A 21,320-nucleotide genomic window follows, 5' to 3' on the forward strand; every position below is an offset into this window, starting at 1 on the left:
CCAAACCCTTGCTGTGTGGGAGTGAAGTTCTTGCACAGGAGGAGGCACCACAGAGGAGGTCCTTATCAGTTACATCTTCCTGCGGACGCAGAGATCCTGATGAGGTGGAGGCGCTGCCTCAGATGTGAGTAGGACTCAATCCCCACTACCTCAGATGCCTGTCTTGTTGATATCCCCATACCAACCCAGAGGGAGACTCAGGAGTCCTGTAAGCCAGCAGGTGCACCCCAACATACATACATGTAATGGGGACCAGTTAGACCACAGGGGCCAATCTGAGATTGGGTGGGTCCAGAAAAACCATTACATATGTATAAACAGTTATATTTCCCGCTGCTACTACAATTAGAGCGGCACTTTATTTTCGGGGTCGTCCTATAATCTGGCAAATATGGTATTATTGATCCACCTTTTATTGTACTTAATGTACTTTGGCAATGCTTAACTTGATTAGAAACCTCCAGTAGGTAAAACCAAATCAAATATCTTCCTATCTAAGTGTGTCTCTAATTTCCAAAGTCTTATTTGATACTGTACATTTCTTTTGAAAGATTACAGCTATATGAAGTATAGCGTTGCAGTATACTGTAGGTATCTGTATGGAACATTAACTACATGCACAGGGAAGTCACAGTGGCATGAAACAAAGAAAGAGCAGTAACTAGAGAAGGTGGGTACACTGTTGGTCAATATTCCAATTGAAAAAGCAGCAACTCGTTTTTTTTAGCATGCGTACTGTACATAGTGTGCCTGACCCTTTAGGTTACCATAGGGTTTCAATTCTTTTTAAAAGATCCTCTTTCTGATTAATATGGGTTTTGGGAAAGAGCAAAAAAAACAACCAAGTATCTACATAACAGGGACAGGGAAGGTCTACAGGCCAAGATGCTTGGACACCGAATGCCCACAGAATTAAAGATATCGGCCCATATTTACTAAGTTGTGCTATACCATAAGACACCATATGGTGCCAGAATATACCTTATGGCATAACACTTCTTACTACATACAGTATGTCCCTTGATCTCCCTTTATGCGAGTTATCTTGTGTAATGGATCTGCTCCTAAAAAAAACATTTGGGTGAAAGTCTTCCCTAAGTGACCCCTACTTCAACATAAACTGAAGGAAAAGGAGGTTTAAATGTAATTATTTCATCAGCCATTCTCACATTCATATTGACATTAGGGGCTATCAACGTGTTTTGAACAGAAGGGAAAAGATTGTGCTGTGTATAAACCTCATCTGAAAGTTTTAACATCAATAGTATCAACATACTGTACAGGTGTGCCGACGAGTATTCTAAAACTTGCCTTAAACTTGCCTTGGAAAATCTAGGGCAATCACCAACAAGATCCAGGTCCATGCTGGGTACATGCTGCAACATTTCAGTGACATTTCTGCAGAGACTAATAGCCTATCGGATTAACACAGTAGGGGTCCCTGGCAGTCCCATTCAGTTTGAATGGGACTGCCAGGGACCCCCACTGTTAATCTGATGGGCCATTAGTCTGTCTGCAGAAATGTCAGGAAAATGTTGCAGCATGTGCCCAGCATGTACCCAGGATGTACCCAGCATGTACCCAAGATGTACCCAGCATGTACCCAGCATGTACCCAGCATGTACCCAGCATGTACCCAGCATGTACCCAGCATGTACCTGGGTCTTGTTGGTGATTGCCCCAGATTTGTTTTAGAATACTCGTCGGCACTATAGTATGTTGGTCAATGTTTTAATCCCCTTGGGACCTTTCTGCACAGTAGTGGATTTCCCATTAGGCCCGGGCCTAGGGCGACAACATTTTAGGGGCGGCAATAATGTCTGGCCCCATATACTTTTGACGCGTTCTCGGGCCTATCGGACCTAATGGGAAGTCATTTTATCTGTTGCTGCCGGCTCCCTTCCTGCCTCCCTCCTTCACCTTCTGAACCGCAGCGTCACATGACCTCACCAACTTGACGTCACGGCGTCTCGTTGCTATGGCAACATGATGTCGCAGAGTCAAATGACGTCATGATGTCGAGTTACCATGGCAACGTGATGCTGTGCGACATCCCTTTGGTGACGTGACACTGCGGTTCATAAAGAGGAGGGGGGCGGCAGGTAAGGAGGCGGGCTACAGCTGTGCCTAAGGGCGGCGGATTTTGAAATCACCCGCTGTTGTTTCTACACCATGTCTTCCTGTACAGAGCCTACAGTATTTCCCCTACATCACATAGATCCCAGTTAATGATACAGATACTGTGTAGCAGACTCCTGCTGATAACAAAACATACAACGCAGAATATTACAGATTTTCCATAGGATTCAATGTCACTGATAATGCATAATTTCACAGAATGTCTCAATCTAAAATGCCAGCGGTATCATTAACCTTTTCTACATCTGTACTTCTAAACCAGGGGTGGGGAACGTCAGGCCCGAGGGCCGTATAAGGCCCTCGAAGTCATTTGGTCTGGCCCTTCTAAGGCAACTGCTATAACCGGGGTCGTGCTAATTTTTAAAAAATGGCCGCCGCGCGCCCGATCGGGAGGAGGTGGTGTGAGGCGCCGGCAGCCCTACATGATCCCCAGCAGCCACCGTACTAGCCCCAGCAATCCCCCAGCAGTCACCGTACTTCCCCCGCACTCCCCCCGCAGCAGTTACCGCATCATTCCCCGCACTTCCCCCATGCTTCTCCAGCAGTTCCCCCCGCACTTACCCCAGCTTCCGCCCTACACGATCCCCCCAGAAGCAGCAGCAACTACCAGAGGTAGGGGGGCGGGGTTCTGTGTGCCTACATGCCTGCTGTGTGCCTGCCTGTGTGTCTGTATGGCCCGCGAACGATGTTATAAGTATCCAAATGGCCCTTGGCAGAAAAAAGGTTCCCCACCCCTGTTCTAAACCATTTTCTAGAATCACTGTCAACACCCAGATATCTTTTGTGGGGCTACCCCTGTGGGAAATAGAGCTATTATTTAGGGGGATAAAAAGGACATTGCATCTCATCATTCTTTTTTTTTTTCAAGCAATTTTTATTTCTTTTTTGGATAACATGGGGAGAGGGTGTGGGTACAGAAAAAAGCAGGAGAGGGGGGTGCAGCTCCCACCATGATTAAAGCAATAAACAACAGTGATAATATCTTTATTATAGTTTTAACAATAGTAAGAGGAGAAAAAATAAAAACAAACAACCACGGAGTGGGGGGGGGGGGGGGAGGGGGAGAGCGTGAAGGGCATTGGTAATAGTCCTTTTATTTTCCCTGAGTCATTGATTTTTGGTTTTTGATATGGTTTAGTTTATAACTTTCAGATAACTTATCCATTACTTGCATACAGTTTACATTATTATTTTTAGTATTTTCCCGATAGTTTACATTTGTAAGTCTTGTAGTGACGCCCTTAACCAGGGATTCCAGATTTTTTCAAATTTATCTGTAGTATTATTCAGAAATATCGTAAATGTTTCCATTTCTAAGACATGTCGCACCTTCTCTTAGAAAACTTGATATGATGGTATATTAATTTGTTTCCATTGATGTGCAATTGTGCATCTGGCTGCTGTCAACAGATGTGCGATAGATTTGTTTGTGGCATACGACACATTGGGGGCTGGTTTTCCTAGGATCAACATTACAGAGTCCATTGGTATAGAAACCTCAAACACCCTGGTGATCTTTCTTATAATTTATAAGGGAACAACCAGAATATATGAAATAATGTGCCTCTACAGCCACAATTTCCCCAGCACACTCGCTCCCTTATAAATATGTGCAATCCTATTCGGTGTTAAATACCATCTCATCATCATTTTATACTGTACCTATTTTCTTTGATAATGGTGCAGAGAGATGAGCTCGCTGCTGCCTCCCAGATCTCTGCCCAATCTTCTTTAGAAATCTCTGCTCCTATATCTTTTTCCCATTGAGTCATATACGGGTGTTTTTCATTTTTGCCCTGAGGGCACAGTCTAGAACAGCGGTGCGCAAACTGGGGGGCGCTAGATTTACTGGGGGCGGGGGCGCAGCAGTTATAGAGGTCCCGCGCTCTCCCCCTAGGCATTTTAATTAAATGCCAGGGTACAGCGCGAGGCCTCTATAATACACTTACCTTCCCTTCCAGCGACGCGTCGTCATGGTAACCCGGCATCAAATGATGCCGTTTGGTCATGTGACATCACGTTACCATGTTGATGTGACGTCACATGACCCCGCGCGTCATTTGACGCCGGGTTCGAGCAGGGGGGGAGGGCGCGAGGCGCCAAGGAGAGCAAACAGGGGTGCGCACAGGGAAAAGTTTGTGCACCCCTTTTCTAGAATATATATTTGATATCAACCCTCTTTGGTGTGTTTGTACTATACACCTTTCTTCAAATGTGGTTAATTGTGTATCCCCTTGCGGGAAAGATTTGAAATGATAAAATGCCTAATTTGTGTGTATCTGAAAAACTCTGCGAGTGGAATATTATATTTCTTTTGTATTTCTTCAAATGTATATATTTTCCCCTGAAACATAACATCTTTAATCCTAAGTATTCCTCTTAAGATCAAAAAATTATTCTTACCCGGTGTACATCCTGGGGGAAATGCCTCATTCCTCCATAGAGGGGTCATAAGTGAGGGTCGTCCCTTTAATCCCTTTCTTTTCTCCCAATTATCCCAAATATATCATGTAAATGTAATAACCGGGTGACTGTATACCTCTTGTGGTCTATTCTTTTTAGGGATCCACAGTAATATATCTATATTTTGCGTCAGTATCTCATTTGCCTCAATTCCACCCATTTAACCTCCTGGGTGGGTCTATGCCAGGCCAGGGTCAGGGTCTATTATTTATTTAATACCGGCAAAGCTTGTCCACCTTCTCACCTTAATGAATTAAGCACGGTTCTTTTTATTCTTGGTTTTTTCTTTCCCCAGATAAAAGTGTAAATTTTACTTTGCATATCATTTAAAATTTTGGTTGGAATGGAGATTGGAAGGCTCTGAAACAGAGTAATTTAGGAAGAGGATTAATCTTTACTGATATTATTCTGCCAATCCATGATATACAGTACCTGTTCCATTCCTCCAGATCTCTCTTTATTGTCTGAAACAGTTTTGGTTAATTGGCCTTATAAAGTTCTGAATATCTAGCAGTCAGATACACCCCCAAATATTTGATACTATTTTCTTCCCATTTAAAATTGAAATGTAGTTTTAGTACTTCTAATGTCCTTGCCTCTACGCCTAATGCCAGTGCCTCTGATTTCGTGTTGTTTATTTTCTAATTTGAGAAAAAAATTGAATGTTGATATCTCCTCAAACAGATTAGGAAGTTATGTCAGTGGTTTGGTAAGTGTTAGTAAAATATCATCTGCGTAAAGATCTATTTTATATTTTTTAGATTGTTTTGTTATTCATTTAATATTTATATTAATCTGAATTTTATTTGTTAATGGTTCTAGACTCTGCAAATAATAACGGAGACAATGGACAACCTTGTCTGGTCCCATTATTTATATTAATTACACCAGAGCTGATCCCGGCCATCTTTAATGTAGCCCCTGGTTGGTTATAGAGTGCTTTAATACCATTTAGTATATTTCCCCTGATTCCAAATTTCTCTAGAGTTCTAAACATAAACGACCAGTCCACTCGGTCAAATGCTTTCTCAGCATCCAGTGAAATTAGTAATTTAGGTATTTTTTTTTATATATTTGCTAAATATGTTAGATTTATTACTCTCCTTATATTATCAGCTGATTGTCTCCCTAAAATAAATCCCACCTGGTCTGGGTTGATTATTCTAGGTAAACGTTTATTTAATCTTATTGCAATAATATTACTATACATTTTAATATCGGTATTGATCAGTGAGATAGGTCTATAATTACTACAGCAATTATGATCCCTACCTGGTTTTGGAATCACAGAAATTTGTGCTCTCAACATTGAGGGAGAAATTTCTTTACCCTTCATAAAAGAGTTAAAAAGTTTTTCTAAAAAGGGTATTAAAAGGGCTTTGAATGTTTTATAATAATTATTCGAGAGTCCGCCTGGGACAGGAGTTTTTGTATTTTTGAGTTCCTTAATTACTGTCAGTATCTCTTCTTGTGAAATCTCTGCATTTAAAAAAACAGTATCCTCCTCTTTCAGAGTTGGTCATTGACACGAGTCTAAATACTGTAAGTGTCTAATTGTTGTTTAAATATATCTGGGATTGTTTGTTTATTTTGTAGATTATATAAAGATGAGTAATATGCTATAAATTCCTACTCTATTACTTTTGGGTCAAATGACGTTTCTCCAATACTCATTTTAATTGCTTTAATATTGGAGGAAATGTGGATCTTTCTCAGTTTCGCAGCTAATAGTCTGGCTGCTTTATTACCTTTTTGGTAGAACAATTGTTTGGTCCATTATAAAGCTTTTTCAGCTTTGTTAATGTGACCAATTCTCAGATCACCCCTTATTTTAAGTAATTTTTGATCATTTGCATCTGCGGGGTTCTTTTTGCAGTTATCATCAGCTCTCTGTGGGTCTATTGAACATTTAGTCAGTTTATACTCCCTTTGCTTCTTCTGCAGAGAGTGAATGGCTATGAACTTTCCCCTCGTACATGCTTTTTGTACTTCCCAAATTGTTGAGAGAGCCATTCCCGGTGTATTGTTAATAGGAAAAAATTCTATTAGATGTGTCTATTTAGTTAATTACACCAAGATCTCTCAGAAGGGAGTCGTTAAGCTTCCACATACTGTATGTCTCACCCAAGTAGGATTGATATCTTTTAGCATGCATGTTACAAGAGCGTGATCAGACCAGGTAATTGGGTTGATCTTTGTCTCTGTCACAACTGGGATTAGTGAGTGTTCTATAAACAAAATAATCTAACCTTGAGAATACTAGATGGGGACCTGAGTGAAATGTAGAGTCTCTCACTTCAGGGTGTTGAATCCTCCATATATCACATAATGCTACATCTTGCATACATTTTGCTAAATCTGTATCTCCAGAAATTTGTACTTTCAGAGTCTTTCTGGGGAGTTTGATTTATCTAGCTTTATATCGTAAACTGCATTGAAATCTCCTGCCATAATTATTTTCCCTTCCGCAAACTTTGATAATCTAGGGAAGACTGTCTCATAGAAATCTCCCTGTTTCTCATTGGGGGTGTAAATGTTAGCCAGTGTGACAATTATGTTTCCCAATTTACCCCTGAGGAACAAAAACCGACCTTTTTTGTCGGAGACACATTCCTCAAAAGCAAATGGTACCGACCCTCTGACCAGTATAGCCACTCCTCTTTTCTTCACACGTGCCTATGCGAAGAAACTCGAAGAGAAGACTATCGAAAAATCTGGGTTGATCCTGTTTCCTGAAATGAGTTTCCTATATAAAAACAACATCCAACATTTACTTATTAAAATCTTGCAAAGCTAACTTTACTTTTTCTGGGATTGTTTAAACCTTTAACGTTTAGCGTACCTAGTTTTAACATATTAAAATGAAACCATATTTCCTAGCTATTTTTGTTATTTTGTATGTGCGCAGGAATTTTGATCTATTATCTGAGCAGGCTCTCTCTTGCCTCGGGTATATGTGGGAGGGGGAGGAGTAAAAAAGAAAGTGGGAAAACAAAAACATATACTTAAATATAAAACCACATTTACTTACATTTTTAAACTTACTAACCTAAACTAAACAACCCCTGTGTGATTTCTGGTGAATAAAGGACAGTAATTTAGCCCAAGATCTTTTTTTTTCTCCGTTCTCAAAAAAGAAAGAGACAGAGGAGGGGAGAGAGGTACAGATTGGGACCCCGAACAAAAAATCAAAAAAAGAAAATAAATCAAACACCACCAGAAAGTAACTTTTAGGGTGCTTTCAGAGCTCCCGAGTCCTTTTCTTCTCCGGATCAGGGTATTGGATGAAATGCAGCTGGAGGCCGGCTCCGATGTCACTTCACATGGAGGCCAGCCGGCCTTGCTCGTCTCCCAGGCAGGGGAGGAAAAAAGATGCCGTGTGGGATCAAATATCTAGTCTTTTTCTTCATTCTTTGTGTGAATTCCTCTCTCTGGTAACACCTTTGGTGACAGGCCAGTAGTAATTTTTCCGTTACTTGTTGGATACTTTGTCAGACCTCTTGGTCTTTTTGCTTGCTTCCTTTCTGGGTCTTACCCTGTGTCCAGACAGGTATACTGGTAGTTTTGCTGGGTGACACCGCAGTTGGCGGTGATTTAGATCTTTGTATTAGACCCAATTTGATCAGTGCTTTTTCTCCTTCTTCCGGATTCTTCACCACTATTGTTGAATCATTATGCCAGATCTCTAGCTGATGTGGTTGTCCGTCAGCGTCTTTGTGACCAGTTGCAGTTCCTTTCTTTTTATCAGAGTGGAAGGAGCTAGGTCACTGGATATTTGGATCTGGTGTCCTTCAAATCCTGTTGCGTTCTGGAGACTTGCATAATGGCTTCTTTAACCAAATAATTGTGAGCCCACAATATACAGTAACATCTCTCATCTTGTTAGGGTCAGATTGTTTAGGACCCAGAGCCCTATGCACTCTGTCTAGTAACAATCTCTCTTCTGTTTCGTCGGGGAGCATGCTTTGGGGCAGTCTTGTGACAAAATGTATTAGCGCTTCAGGCAATATAGTCTCCGGTATATTCCATAGTCTCAAATTATTTAGTCTAGCGCGATTTTATGTACCTTCCAGGGCTTTTGTCAGGGTGTTTACTTGTAATTTTAAGGCTCGCAGTTCATGGTCAGTGAAGTTTTGGGCTGCTATCAGCTTGTCAGCTACGCCTTCTAGACAGTCAGGTCTGTCGCCCAGTCCATGTAAATCTCTTCTCAGTTCCGATACTAGTTTGGTAATTTCTGTTTGCATCTTTTGTACATACATTTCAGTAAGTTGTCTAGATCACCTTTTGTGGTGGGTCTGGTACTTTCATCCATACCTCCTGCAGCCCCTGCTTCAGCCTCTGCCTCTGATCCTGAAGGGAGTCTTGTGTGGTCACCATCTTGGGAGTCCTGTTGCTTCTCCAGCTTTCTTTTTTCCCCCCAAAGAACTTTGATGCTGCTGGAGTTACCTGCTTCTTTTCGCTGCGTGGCTTCATTGCCCTGGGGGGTTCGCCGCTGATATCGGTGGTTTGGCTCTGTGCCCAGATGTGCGATCAGTTGTCTTTTTTTTTTCTGTCCGGGAATCGGAGGAGCTCCGTGTTAGGCGGCCATCTTGTCGGGCCGCCGTGCATACGCTCCTCGCATCTCATCATTCTTAAAGAAATAACAGAACTCGATCATCCTGTCCAGATGATGTTGTTTACAACCATTGAGCCATTACAAATCTTTTGGTATATCCAATGTTATAGCTACACAACATGTAAGGTAGATGTATTAATGAAATAATTATTGCATATGCATATCAATAAAAATAGATGGCAAAACTAATGTTCTCTCTCTCAAGGACTTTCAGATTTAATACACACAACCATGTTTTTCTTCTGCAATCTCCTGATTATTTTCAAACACTGCATCTTATAAACACATACACAACCAAATGTAGTCAAAGATTGTGTCAGTGGCAGAACTAGCCACAACTTAGTGAGTGTACAGTAGCAGGAAAATGTATTAAAGAAGGTCCACATTTTGTACACAGCAATTAGAGAGGGAGAGGAAGGCTTCCTTATTAGCATCATTTTAAAACTCTAGTCTGTTAGAACAAACTTTGCAAAAAGATATCAACTGCATCATATTTTGCTAATATTTCCAGTTTCAACAAACCATAATTTCATGCTATGTGCTGATTATTGAGATAATATATATACACACACACACACAGCTGTAAAAAGCGTACAAATGTAGATGCTCCTGCTAAGTAATTTAGTTTTGGTCAGCTACAGTATGTCATGGTTGCACTGCAGACATGCTGGCTTTGTTTCATCTTCTCTGGTGGTATAAATGTGCCCGGCAGGGCATCTGTGCCAATGATCTTGTCTCAGCATTGCATTGTTGAGAATACTTTTTTTGTTGTCTGTTAAAGTGAGAAGCTTAATTTGTATTGGATTTGTTTTTATTTTGGCACGTAAATGCTCCAATTTGTCTGGATGCAGGTATTTCATTCTGATAATCAGTTCTACAATATCGTCAACTGGCAGATCCGGTGATGTTTCTTTGAGCCACACATATTCTACATTAAGAGCCATTTTTAACAATTCATAGTGCTTTTTCAAAACATCCGTTTTACTAATAGCATTTTGAACCCCTCTACAAAGAATATCAATGTCGTTATTCATTTTCCTTTGGATATTAGGGAGCTGTTGCAACTTGTTTTTGATTATTCCAATTTTCAACCACAATTTCAATTTTTCACTTACTAGCATTAGAGAAGGTATGGTAATATTTTTGCTTGTTACAGATACAGCTTTTATTGCCTGACTAGCCGCAGGAAAGTGCCTTAGTACAGCTTCATTTTCATTGAGGAACACTTCTAACTGATTCAGCCAGTTGCACACTATCCTCTCCTTCACAGTTTCAATATCAGAGAGGGTTTGTTTGATTAAATCGCCATATCTCAAACTTTGCCTGATGGCTTTTGAACATTTGGGACAGGATTTTAATTTGATCACTTGGTCTTCTTCCTTTTGATTCATCCACTTGGAGAATTCGGTCACCTCAAAGATATGAGGACAGTCCATCAGCTGGACAAAGCGGGCCTCTGGGTCAGCTTCTTTGCCGAAGAACAATTCGGTCACCTCATCAGCATCGCATTTTCTGCACTGCGTGGGGCAGGGCTCCCCACACAGGCCAATGCATAGGTGACCACAATTAAGCTTGTACCTGCAGGGTTTGTCGCAGGGTTTTCTGTTGCAAGACTCCCAGCAACGTTTGGTGCACTTCTCATGAATGCATCTCCAAGCACATGGCTTTGTGCAAGGGGCACATGGATCATTGCACTTATGAGAACATTTGTCATGGAAACATTTTTTCTCACAGACACATGTGCTGCAAAAGCAATCGGTTGAGCACTTTTCTTCACAGTGGTGGGAGCACCAGAGAACAATGTCACACTGTTTTGCACAGTCCATGTGAGATCCCTGTTCTGAGCAGATGCTGCAGGGTCCAAGGCAAGGGTGACCACATGTTAGTTTTTCTTGGCATTTCACATCACATTCTAACATATGACCTTTCCGCTTTGCTTCAGACTTCAAATGGCATAATGTTTTAATTGTGTGACCACATTTCAGTTCAACTGTTAGCTTTTCAGGGCAACTTTGGAAGCACCTCTCACCACACGATTTGAAACACTGGTGACCACAGTATAAGGTTTTAGTACATGGCTCTTTGCATGTGAATGTTCTTGGAGACATTGAACATTGAACATCCTGAATGTGTCCACACGTGGGGATCTTCTTTGGCACCAGCACTTCACACTTGCCACATGGCTCGCTGCACTTCTTCGTGCACTTGTGCCCATTTATACACATGACTTTAGGACACGGCTTATTGCAAATGAACTTTTTATGCTCTGGGTCATAGGGGTGACAAAGCAATGTACAAACATGACCACAGTTCAGCCGATATTCACAAGGAATTGTGCACCCACCTTCTGGGACGTTACTGAAGTCTTCTGATGTGGACACATAGGATAACGTGTTGGGATGATTTTCACATTGCAGTTTCAGCTCTCTCCCTATTTGTCCATTTGCTTTTAGCACATCATTGATTTTGCTCCACAGGGGAATATTGGAGAGCATCTGCATGTTGCCAATACAAAATAATCCTCTCTTGGCCCTCGATAAGGCAACACAGACTCGGTTTGGTATTTTAAGAAAACCCACTTGGCCCTCTAAATTGCTTCTCACTAATGAGAGGATTATTATTTCATTTTCCTCCCCTTGATATTTATCAACCACACAAAGTCGGACACCCTCAAACTTGGACTTGGGCATCATTTTCTGTAAACAGTGGAGTTGCCCAGTGTAAGTTGTTAAGACGGTGATCTGGGATGGATCGTAGCCCTGATGTATAAAGTAGAGACAGAGGCATCTCACAAAAGCAGCTTCATGAATGTTCTGATGGCTTTTGCCTTCATGGATGTGTTCTTCAAGGTGATTATGGTCCACAAAAAAGATGTTATCACCAACTCCCTGATAAACATAAAAAACATATATTTATATATAGCACGCATAAACATGGATAGATATTTTTTATACTGTACTTATGCTTTTGAGAGTGAACATTTAAATTGAGGAGCACAATCATCCGCAGGAGAATCCTGGTGATCACAGTTTTTCCCCACACGCGGTATCTGTCTGTCAGTGAGAGACTTTGTTTAATTTTTCTTGACCAAGCTGCAGAAGGCAGAGTGTGTTGTCATTCATGGAATAGAATCACAGAATAGAACAGGGTTCTTCAACTGTCAGTCTGCAGACCCCGCAAAGCTTCTAGAAGTGGTCATTGGACTGTCTGCTTTTTATTTTATTGTAGTTGCCCAGGCAGCTAAATGTAATTTTGTTCACACTAAAATTCACTTGTAAGGTAATGTGTGTGTGCATGTATATATATATATATATATATATATATATATATATATATATATATATATATACAGTGCTTGACAAATCACCCAAAAATCTACTCGCCAAACCAAAAAATCTACTCGCCACCTAGCCCCGCCCCCAGTCCCGCCCATAGCCACGCCCCAACCCCGTTTTAAAAAAAAAAGAAATGTAATAAATTTCTAGTAAGAACAACATTCGTTTTTGACATAAGTTTATATTTATTGTAGTAAATTTATACTTTACTACAATTAGTCCTTGTTACGTGTGTGTGTGTGACTAGTTTCCTGCACCCATTAACCAGTGTCTGGATGCCCCCTCTTCACAATATCTAAAGCAGCAATCCTGCCTGGGATCTTACCTGATCCGCAGTCCCTAAATGTCCAGGTACCCGCATTCCCGCAATGTTATACATTGGAGGGGATGTGTTCCCTACCTGTTTTCTGGGTTAGGGGGGATTCCGATGTCTTCCGTGTGACACTTGAATCAGATCTGGAAGAAAGCAGTATAAGGTAAATAATATATCCAGATCCAGAGTCTGGGAGAGGGAGAGAGGGAGAGAGGGAGAGAGGGAGAGAGGGAGAGAGGGAGAGAGGGAGAGAGGGAGAGAGAGAGAGAGAGGGAGAGAGGGAGAGAGGGAGAGAGGGAGAGAGAGAGAGAGGGACAGAGGGACAGAGAGAGAGGGACAGAGGGACAGAGAGAGAGGGACAGAGGGACAGAGAGAGAGGGACAGAGGGACAGAGAGAGAGGGACAGAGAGAGAGGGACAGAGAGAGAGGGACAGAGGGACAGAGAGACACAGAGACACAGAGACACAGAGACACAGAGACACAGAGGAACAGAGGAACAGAGACAGAGGGACAGGGAGGGAGAGGGACAGGGAGGGAGAGGGACAGGGAGGGAGAGAGAGGGACAGGGAGGGAGAGAGGGAGAGAGACAGAGGGAGATAGACACAGGCAGAGAGGGAGAGAGACACAGACAGAGAGGGAGAGAGACACAGACAGGGAGAGAGACACTGGCAGAGAGGGAGAAAGACACAGGCAGAGAGGCAGAGAGGGGGAGAGACGGAGAGGGGGAGAGACGGAGAGGGGGAGAGACGGAGAGGGGGAGAGACGGAGAGGGGGAGAGACGGAGAGGGGGAGAGACGGAGAGGGGGAGAGACGGAGAGGGGGAGAGACAGAGAGGGGGAGAGACAGAGAGGGGGAGGGAGAAGGAGAGAGACAGAGAGGGGGTGATTGATTGACGTGGAGGTGACTGACTGCGGGGTGGTATTACTGACTGTGTGACTGGGTGGTATTACGGACTGTGTGACTGGGTGGTATTACTGACTGTGTGACTGCTTGGGATTACTGATTGGGTGGGATTACTGACTGTGTGACTTGGTGGGATTACTGACTGGGTGACTGGGTGGTATTACTGACTGTGTGGGATTACTGACTGGGTGACTGGGTGGTATTACTGACTGGGTGGTATTACTGACTGGGTGGTATTACTGACTGGGTGACTGGGTGGGATTACTGACTGGGTGACTGGGTGGGATTACTGACTGGGTGACTGGGTGGGGGTGGGATTACTGACTGGGTGACTGGGTGGGGGTGGGATTACTGACTGGGTGACTGGGTGGGATTACTGACTGGGTGACTGGGTGGGATTACTGACTGGGTGACTGGGTGGGATTACTGACTGGGTGACTGGGTGGGATTACTGACTGGGTGACTGGGTGGGGTAGGATTACTGACTGGGTGACTGGGTGGGATTACTGACTGGGTGACTGGGTGGGATTACTGACTGGGTGACTGGGTGGGATTAATGACTGGGTGACTGGTGGGATGGGTGACTGGTTGACTGGTGGGATGGGTGACTGTGTGACTGGTGGGATGGGTGACTGGTGGGATGGGTGACTGGGTGGAGGGGTGACAAACTGGGGGGGTACCTCTGGTGTCCTGCATATACACGTTCTCACACACACACACAGGGGGGGGACACACACAGGAGGGGGGGAACACACACAGGAGGGAGGGGAGAAACACCCCCGCAACTACAGTATCTCCCGACCCGCGTGGGCAGCAGGAGCGGGGAGGAGAAACACACGCACTACTACCTCCCGACCCGCGCGGGCAGCGGGGGAAGGAAAATCACCAGCGCCATTACCTTCCAGCCCGCGCGGGCAGCGGGAGCAGTGGGGGAAGGAAAATCACCAGCGCCATTACCTTCCAGACCGCGCGGGCAGCGGGAGCAGTGGGGGAAGGAAAATCACCAGCGCCATTACCTTCCAGACCGCGCGGGCAGCGGGAGCAGTGGGGGAAGGAAAATCACCAGCGCCATTACCTTCCAGACCGCGCGGGCAGCGGGAGCAGTGGGGGAAGGAAAATCACCAGCGCCATTACCTTCCAGACCGCGCGGGCAGCGGGAGAGGGGGGGGGAAGGAAAATCACCAGCGCCATTACCTTCCAGACCGCGCGGGCAGCGGGAGCAGTGGGGGAAGGAAAATCACCAGCGCCATTACCTTCCAGCCCGCGCGGGCAGTGGGAGAGGGGGGGGAAGGAAAATCACCAGCGCCATTACCTTCCAGCCCGCGCGGGCAGTGGGAGAGGGGGGGGGAAGGAAAATCACCAGCGCCGTTACCTTCCAGCCCGCGCGGGCAGCGGAAGGAAAATCACCAGCGCCGTTACCTTCCAGCCCGCGCGGGCAGCGGGAGAGGGGGGGGGGAAGGAAAAACACCCGCGCCATTACCTTCCAGCCCGCGCGGGCAGCGGGAGCAGTGGGGGAAGGAGAAACAGTGTATTTAAATTGCATTTCATTCCACCCACCTCCACATCTGTCCAAAATCCTCCATGACCGGATCAGTGCAGGAGCTGACACAATTATACAGGAGGATATTCAGTATAAAGGAGGAGGAGCAGACGCACGCACACACCTCCCCCCCCCGTGCAGAGAAGGAAGGGCAGTTTTAAGTCCTGGCAGCTCCATCCCGCGTCACAGCCAATCAGCTAGAGGAATTTTTTTATTTATTTTTTCCGAGCAGGGGATTTTTTTTTTTTTTTTGCAGTGCAGGGGAAATGTTACTGGCCACGAGCCAATTTCCGATCGCAGCTGGCGAGTTGGCGACCGGGTTTGTCGAGCACTGTATATATATATATATATATACTGTATATACAGTTAGGCCCGGAAATAATTGGACAACTGATACAAGTTTTGTTATTTCGGCTGTGTACCAAAATCAATTCAAGTTACAGTTAAATAATGAATATGGGCTTAAAGTGCAGTCTATCAGCTTTAATTTGAGGGTATTCACATCCAAATTGGAGGAATGGTTTAGGAATCATATCTCTTTAGTATGTAGCCCCCTCTTTTTCAAGGGACCAAAAGTAATTGGACAATTGACTCAAAAGCTCTTTCATGAACAGGTGTGGGCTATTCCTTCGTTATTTCATCATCAATTAAGCAGGTAAAAGGTCTGGAGTTGATTCCAGGTGTGGCATTCACATTTGGAAGCTGTTGTTGTGAACCCACAACATGCGGTCAAAGGAGCTCCCAATGCAAGTGAAACAGGGCATCCTTATGCTGCACAAAAAAAAGAAAATCCATCAGGGAGATAGCAGGAACATTAGGAGTGGCCAATCAACAGTTTGGTACATTCTGAGAAAAAAAGAACGTACTGGTGCAACACAAAAAGGCCTGGACGTCCACGGAAGACAACAGTGGTGGATGATCGTAGGGTCCTTTCCATGGTAAAGAAAAACCCCTTCACAACATCCAGCCAAGTGAAGAACACTCTCCAGGAGGTAGGCATATCATTATCCAAGTCTACCATAAAGAGATGACTTCACGAGAGCAAATACAGAGGGTTCACCACAAGGTGCAAACCATTCATAAGCCTCAAGAATAGAAAGGCCAGATAAGACTTTGCCAAACAATATCTAAAAAAGCCAGCCCAGTTCTGCAACAGCATTCTTTGGACAGATGAAACTAAGATCAACCTGTACCAGAATGATGGGAAGAAAAAAGTATGGAGAAGGGTTGGAACGGCTCATGAACCGAAGCATACCACATCATCTGTAAAACATGGTGGAGGCAGTGTGATGGCATGGGCATGCATGGCTTACAATGGCACTGGGTCACTACTGTTTATGGATGATGTGACAGAAGACAGATGCAGCCGGATGAATTCTGAAGTGTATAGGGATATATTGTCTGCTCAGATTCAGCCAAATTCAGCGAAGTTGATTGGATGCCCCTTCACTTTACAGATGGACAATGACTCAAAACATACTGCGAAAGCAACCAGGAGTTTTCTTAAGGCAAATAAGCGGAATATTCTGCAATGGCCGAATCAATCACCTGATCTCAACCCGATCGAGCATACATTTCACTTGCTGAAGACAAAACTTAAGGCAGAAAGACCCATGAACAAACAACAACTGAAGACAGCTGCAGTAAAGGCCTGACAAAGCATCACAAATGAGGAAACCCAGCATTTGGTGATGTCAATGCGTTCCAAACTTCAAGCAGTCATTGCCTGCAAAGGATTCTCGACAAAGTGTCACGGGAATATAGGAGTGCTCACCACAAACCGGACTGGACCGCGAGGCCGAGGTGGGGATACAGGAGAACCACCGCCCTACAGCCGCGTGAGCGGGTCCGGTAAGCAGAGTCGTGTAGATCGCCTTGTTCGGGAGAGGAGAGAGTAGAGTGGTAGAGGTACTTGCCAGATCCGGGGTAGGAGAGATCAAGAGTAGTCGGTGTCCAAAGCCAGGGTCGAGGAGAGGAGAAAGTAGAAGTCCGTTGAGCGAGCCGGGGTTCGAGGGTGCCAGAGATCGGGAGTCCAGGTTCAGGCTAGGGTCTGTGACAGAAGACAAAAGCAGACTGCGAAGTAGCTTGTAGCAAGCACAACTAGAGACTGACTATGCTCAGCAATCAGCTCAGGGCTGGAGGCACTAAATACTGACAGGAACCAATGAGAACCTCCAGCGGTGATGTCAGATGAAGGTAGAGCGCTGATAGGCTGAGGCAGGATGCAGGACAGGTGGGAACGGAACAATTACATTGGCGGCAGTAGAGATGGACATAGTAGCGCGCGCGACGCGCGCGACGGAAGGGGCGGGTTGAGTTCGCCGGAATGAAAGACAGGGACAGTAGGCGCGCGCGCGGTCTTTCCACGGTGGCGCGCATGGGCAGCAGGGGCTGCCGGGAGTGCAGGGAGGAGAGGAGGTCCACGTGACCGGGTGCCGCGCGCCCCGGCAGCAGAGGTAAGAGCCGCAGCGGGCAGCGGCCTTACACAAAGTATTAAAAATGAACATTTTATTTATGATTGTGCTAATTTGTCCAATTACATTTGAGCTCCTGAAATAAGGGGATTGTGTATGAAAATGGTTGCAATTCCTAAACGTTTCATACGATATTTTTGTTCAAACCCTTGAATTAAAGCTGAAAGTCTGCACTTCTATTGCATCTCAGTTGTTTCATTTCAAATCCATTGTTGTGGCATACAGAGCCAAACTTATGAAAATTGTGTCAGTGTCCAATTATTTCCGGACCTAACTGTATATACTGTATATATATAGTACAGATGTTACAATTATTACCCTTGTATATTGTGCACGCATTGATAAATATTTAAATGTATCCTCAATTATATTACGATACTCTTAAGGTCCGTCTACTACCAATTTCATTTTTGATCTGGCCTATTTGGGAAACTGGTTGAGATCCCCGGAATAGAACATGAATTGTTACACAATAGAAAATGATATCGGGTATAGAGCGTGTGACCTGATTTAAAATCAAAGACCAGAGAACAATACAGTGTAAATATGTACTTACTACCTGAACATATATTAAATAACTATGCCAACAAGACGCTGCTGAATTGATACTGCTACACCTTACCTTGATATTGTCATATTCATACACTGATTCATGATTCTCCAGATTGTCATATATATGTGGAGTTAATAACCGTGCTATTTCTGGTCTCATACGGTGCTAAAAGAGAAACAAAGTTACTTGGATCAGGTTAGATACAAACTTTAGCGGAAAAAGCATGGTATGCTGATTATGCTATAGTTATACAGTCAAGTAGCTTCACGTTTTGGAATAATAGTGTGACATGAAACCAAGTGAACAATCCTGTGTGTAAAGGGATAACCTAATGGTAATTATAGGCCATATATATTAAGTCATAAGACTTGCAGGGCCATTAGACACCTTATTATAAGGTTATAGCTCACTCAAGTGGCCCCATAGTTCTTAACTGGGAGAAATTGGTTTGAATACCAGTGTCACTTCTCACCTTGAACAATTCACTTTGGGCAGTTTTACTAAGCGTCCGTTTATAGAAGGTGCCTTACTACTTAGTGCCGCTAATTACTGTGGGTCTTTATCTTTCCATGTCATACTAATTAGACTGTAAGCTATTAGGACAGAAACGTGTAAGAGCTCTGATAAATAAACACTCCCCTGTGATGTTTTAATCACATCTGTTTAGATCAGTTGCTGCACAGTAAACATAGAATACAAAGTGCAACATGTATTTACTGTCGCGGCCGAGTTTATTCTAACTTTAACCTGGTCTCGGCCGCGACAGAAACCGGGCGCGCGCCGGGGTGTCCCGTGCGCGCGCCGGGGTGTCCCGTGCGCGCGCCGAAGCCTCGGAGGATCGGTCCTCCGATCGGGGCTTCCCCCTCCCCTCTCCGGGTCCGCCGGGTCCCCCGGAACCCCCCACCGCCATCCCCGACATCGCGGGGACACCAGGGCTCCCTCGGGAAGCCCTGGGCACGCGCGCATGGCGCGCACGCACCCGATGAAGCGTGACCGCGCAGCGGTGACGCGCGGCACGCTGAGGGAAACAAACGAGCAAGCCGGGACAAAATGCATGCCCTTTTTTCCCAAGAGAGGTCAGTTGTATGTCAGCAGTGACTTACAGTTCAGGTCCAGCACACAGCAGGATAGTCTCAGCAGCAAGGCTAAACCCCCGAGTACACAGAGATCTGCAGGACTCTTCTGGCACACCCATACTTCTGGACACTGCCTGACATATTGCTAATGTCCTACTCAGGAGTATTCACTCTACCTATTAATCAATCCGCCTGGTCAATCAATTCAGATTAATGTGTCATTTTTACAAAGGGTATCTAACGTGTCAGAATATAAAATAGCTCCCACACAGGCCATGCTGATTTTGTGGTATATCTGCTGTTTATATGGACTGTGGTATATCTGCTGTTTATATGGACTGCATTGTAACTCAATAGCTCACCTACAGTACTTGGACACATGGGGTATCATTATTTATGGCAAATGGGTGGAGGCAGACTCCCCACTACTATTACAAATATGCTATGAGGTGACAGTGGCATCTACATATCACAGGTGTTATGTTTAACTTGTGCCTCTTGGCACACATGTACCACACTAGTTTGCTCCTGTTCTGCTCCATTTGCTTGGTATTTGGGGAGTACATTGAATAAAGCAAACTTCTGGAAGGTCATCAACAATATATTCCAGCCTTCAAGCCATCAACAACCATCTAATATCAAAAAAATATGATACTACTCTGACAAATCACACTGACATTGCTAAGGCATTCAATGAATACATTGTCGAGTGTGCTATTTCCTTACTATTAAAGTGCAACCCTAACTGCATTCATGAAGCCCAACATGTGAGAACCCCACTCCCTTCCAACAGTGCTTACAATTTTCAGTTTGTTCCAGTATCTGAAAAGGAGATTACACAGGTGCTCCTAACATTAAAACTAAACAGCCAATGTGGACCTGACCTAGTACAATCAAAGTTCCTATGACTCAGTCATTATCATGCCACTTGCTTCCCTACAGTAATCAACTCTATTTTGTCTTCAGCCCTGTAACAGAGATGTAACCCTGTTTCACATGAAGCTTCAATATAAGCCTGTAGTGGTCTGAGGTATCCAGCACGGAGCTGGTTCATTGCAGCCAAAGTCAATTAACCAGTCTCCCCCTGGCTAATCAGACAGCTTGAAAAGCCTCCTGCTGGGAACTGACAGAGACTCTTGAGCACACAGAAGGACTATGTGCTGACATCAAGGCATCAGGGAGCAGACCTCTATTCCAGGGTGCAGCAAACCTGGGAACCCGTCAGAGGCTGGCCCCTCAACGGACACCAATTCAGACCCAGACACTGACAAGAAGGGCCACCTGCTTTGAGGTAACGCTTTTGGACTTTGGGGTCTGAGGTTGGAAAGGGGCTTATCCTTCCAGCCTGGCAGATAGGGACTGGGGTTGTGAGTTAGCCCTTACAAAGGGATATGCTGTTTATTTATTTGTGTATATTTCCTTAAACTGTGTCATTTAAAAAGTCACGGGCTAAATAAAAGCCGTTATTTAATTTCCCCAAAACGGTCTCCCTGGTCGTACATCTGCACATGTCTCTGACAAGGCCATATCCCACAGACCTGGAATCTGACAGAGTTGTCCCAGTCTTCAAAAATGGGAACAAAAACATTGTCTCCAACTATAGACAATTCTCTCTTCTCTCAATACTACCCAAAGTCATGGAAAAATGTGTCCACTCCCAATTAAGTGGTTACTATACCAAAACAAATGTGTCCACTCCCAATTAAGTGGTTACTATACCAAAACAAATCAAGGACAAAGAAGAACCAGGGGAGCGTTGGTACCTTAAAAAGATAGCTTTGTCATTCAGAACGGCGAAACGCGTAGAGCGTGACCCTACAATCGAGAGGGAGAGAGACTGCTGGGAATCCCATGACGTCATCTTCAAATCGGCTCCAATACCGGAAGTGACGTGTCGGCTCCAGGCAGT

The 21,320-nt window shown here is 44.4% G+C and overlaps 1 protein-coding gene across 4 annotated transcripts in view; it reads right to left on the reverse strand.

Moving 5' to 3' along the window:
- Positions 1-3,031: 3,031 nt before the first annotated feature.
- The window catches only part of LOC142487211 (NFX1-type zinc finger-containing protein 1-like), a 162,065-nt gene continuing 143,776 nt past the window's right edge, over positions 3,032-21,320 (reverse strand). The window contains exons 15-17 of one of the 4 annotated variants that reach the window (XR_012799167.1): positions 18,405-18,500; positions 12,953-13,008; positions 12,021-12,105 (exon numbers count right to left, since the gene is read on the reverse strand). Coding sequence is in view for 3 of the 4 variants with exons in the window: in XM_075586049.1 (XP_075442164.1) it covers positions 9,853-12,105; positions 18,405-18,500 (2,349 nt within the window). In the remaining variant the exon portion in view is untranslated. Of the gene's footprint in view, positions 12,106-12,669; positions 13,009-15,262; positions 15,371-18,404; positions 18,501-21,320 lie in introns of those variants that run through there. The other 3 variants (XM_075586049.1, XM_075586051.1, XM_075586050.1) reach the window with 3 other exon arrangements.

The sequence above is a fragment of the Ascaphus truei genome, chromosome 2 (assembly GCF_040206685.1).
Source record: "Ascaphus truei isolate aAscTru1 chromosome 2, aAscTru1.hap1, whole genome shotgun sequence".
Lineage (NCBI taxonomy): Eukaryota > Metazoa > Chordata > Amphibia > Anura > Ascaphidae > Ascaphus > Ascaphus truei.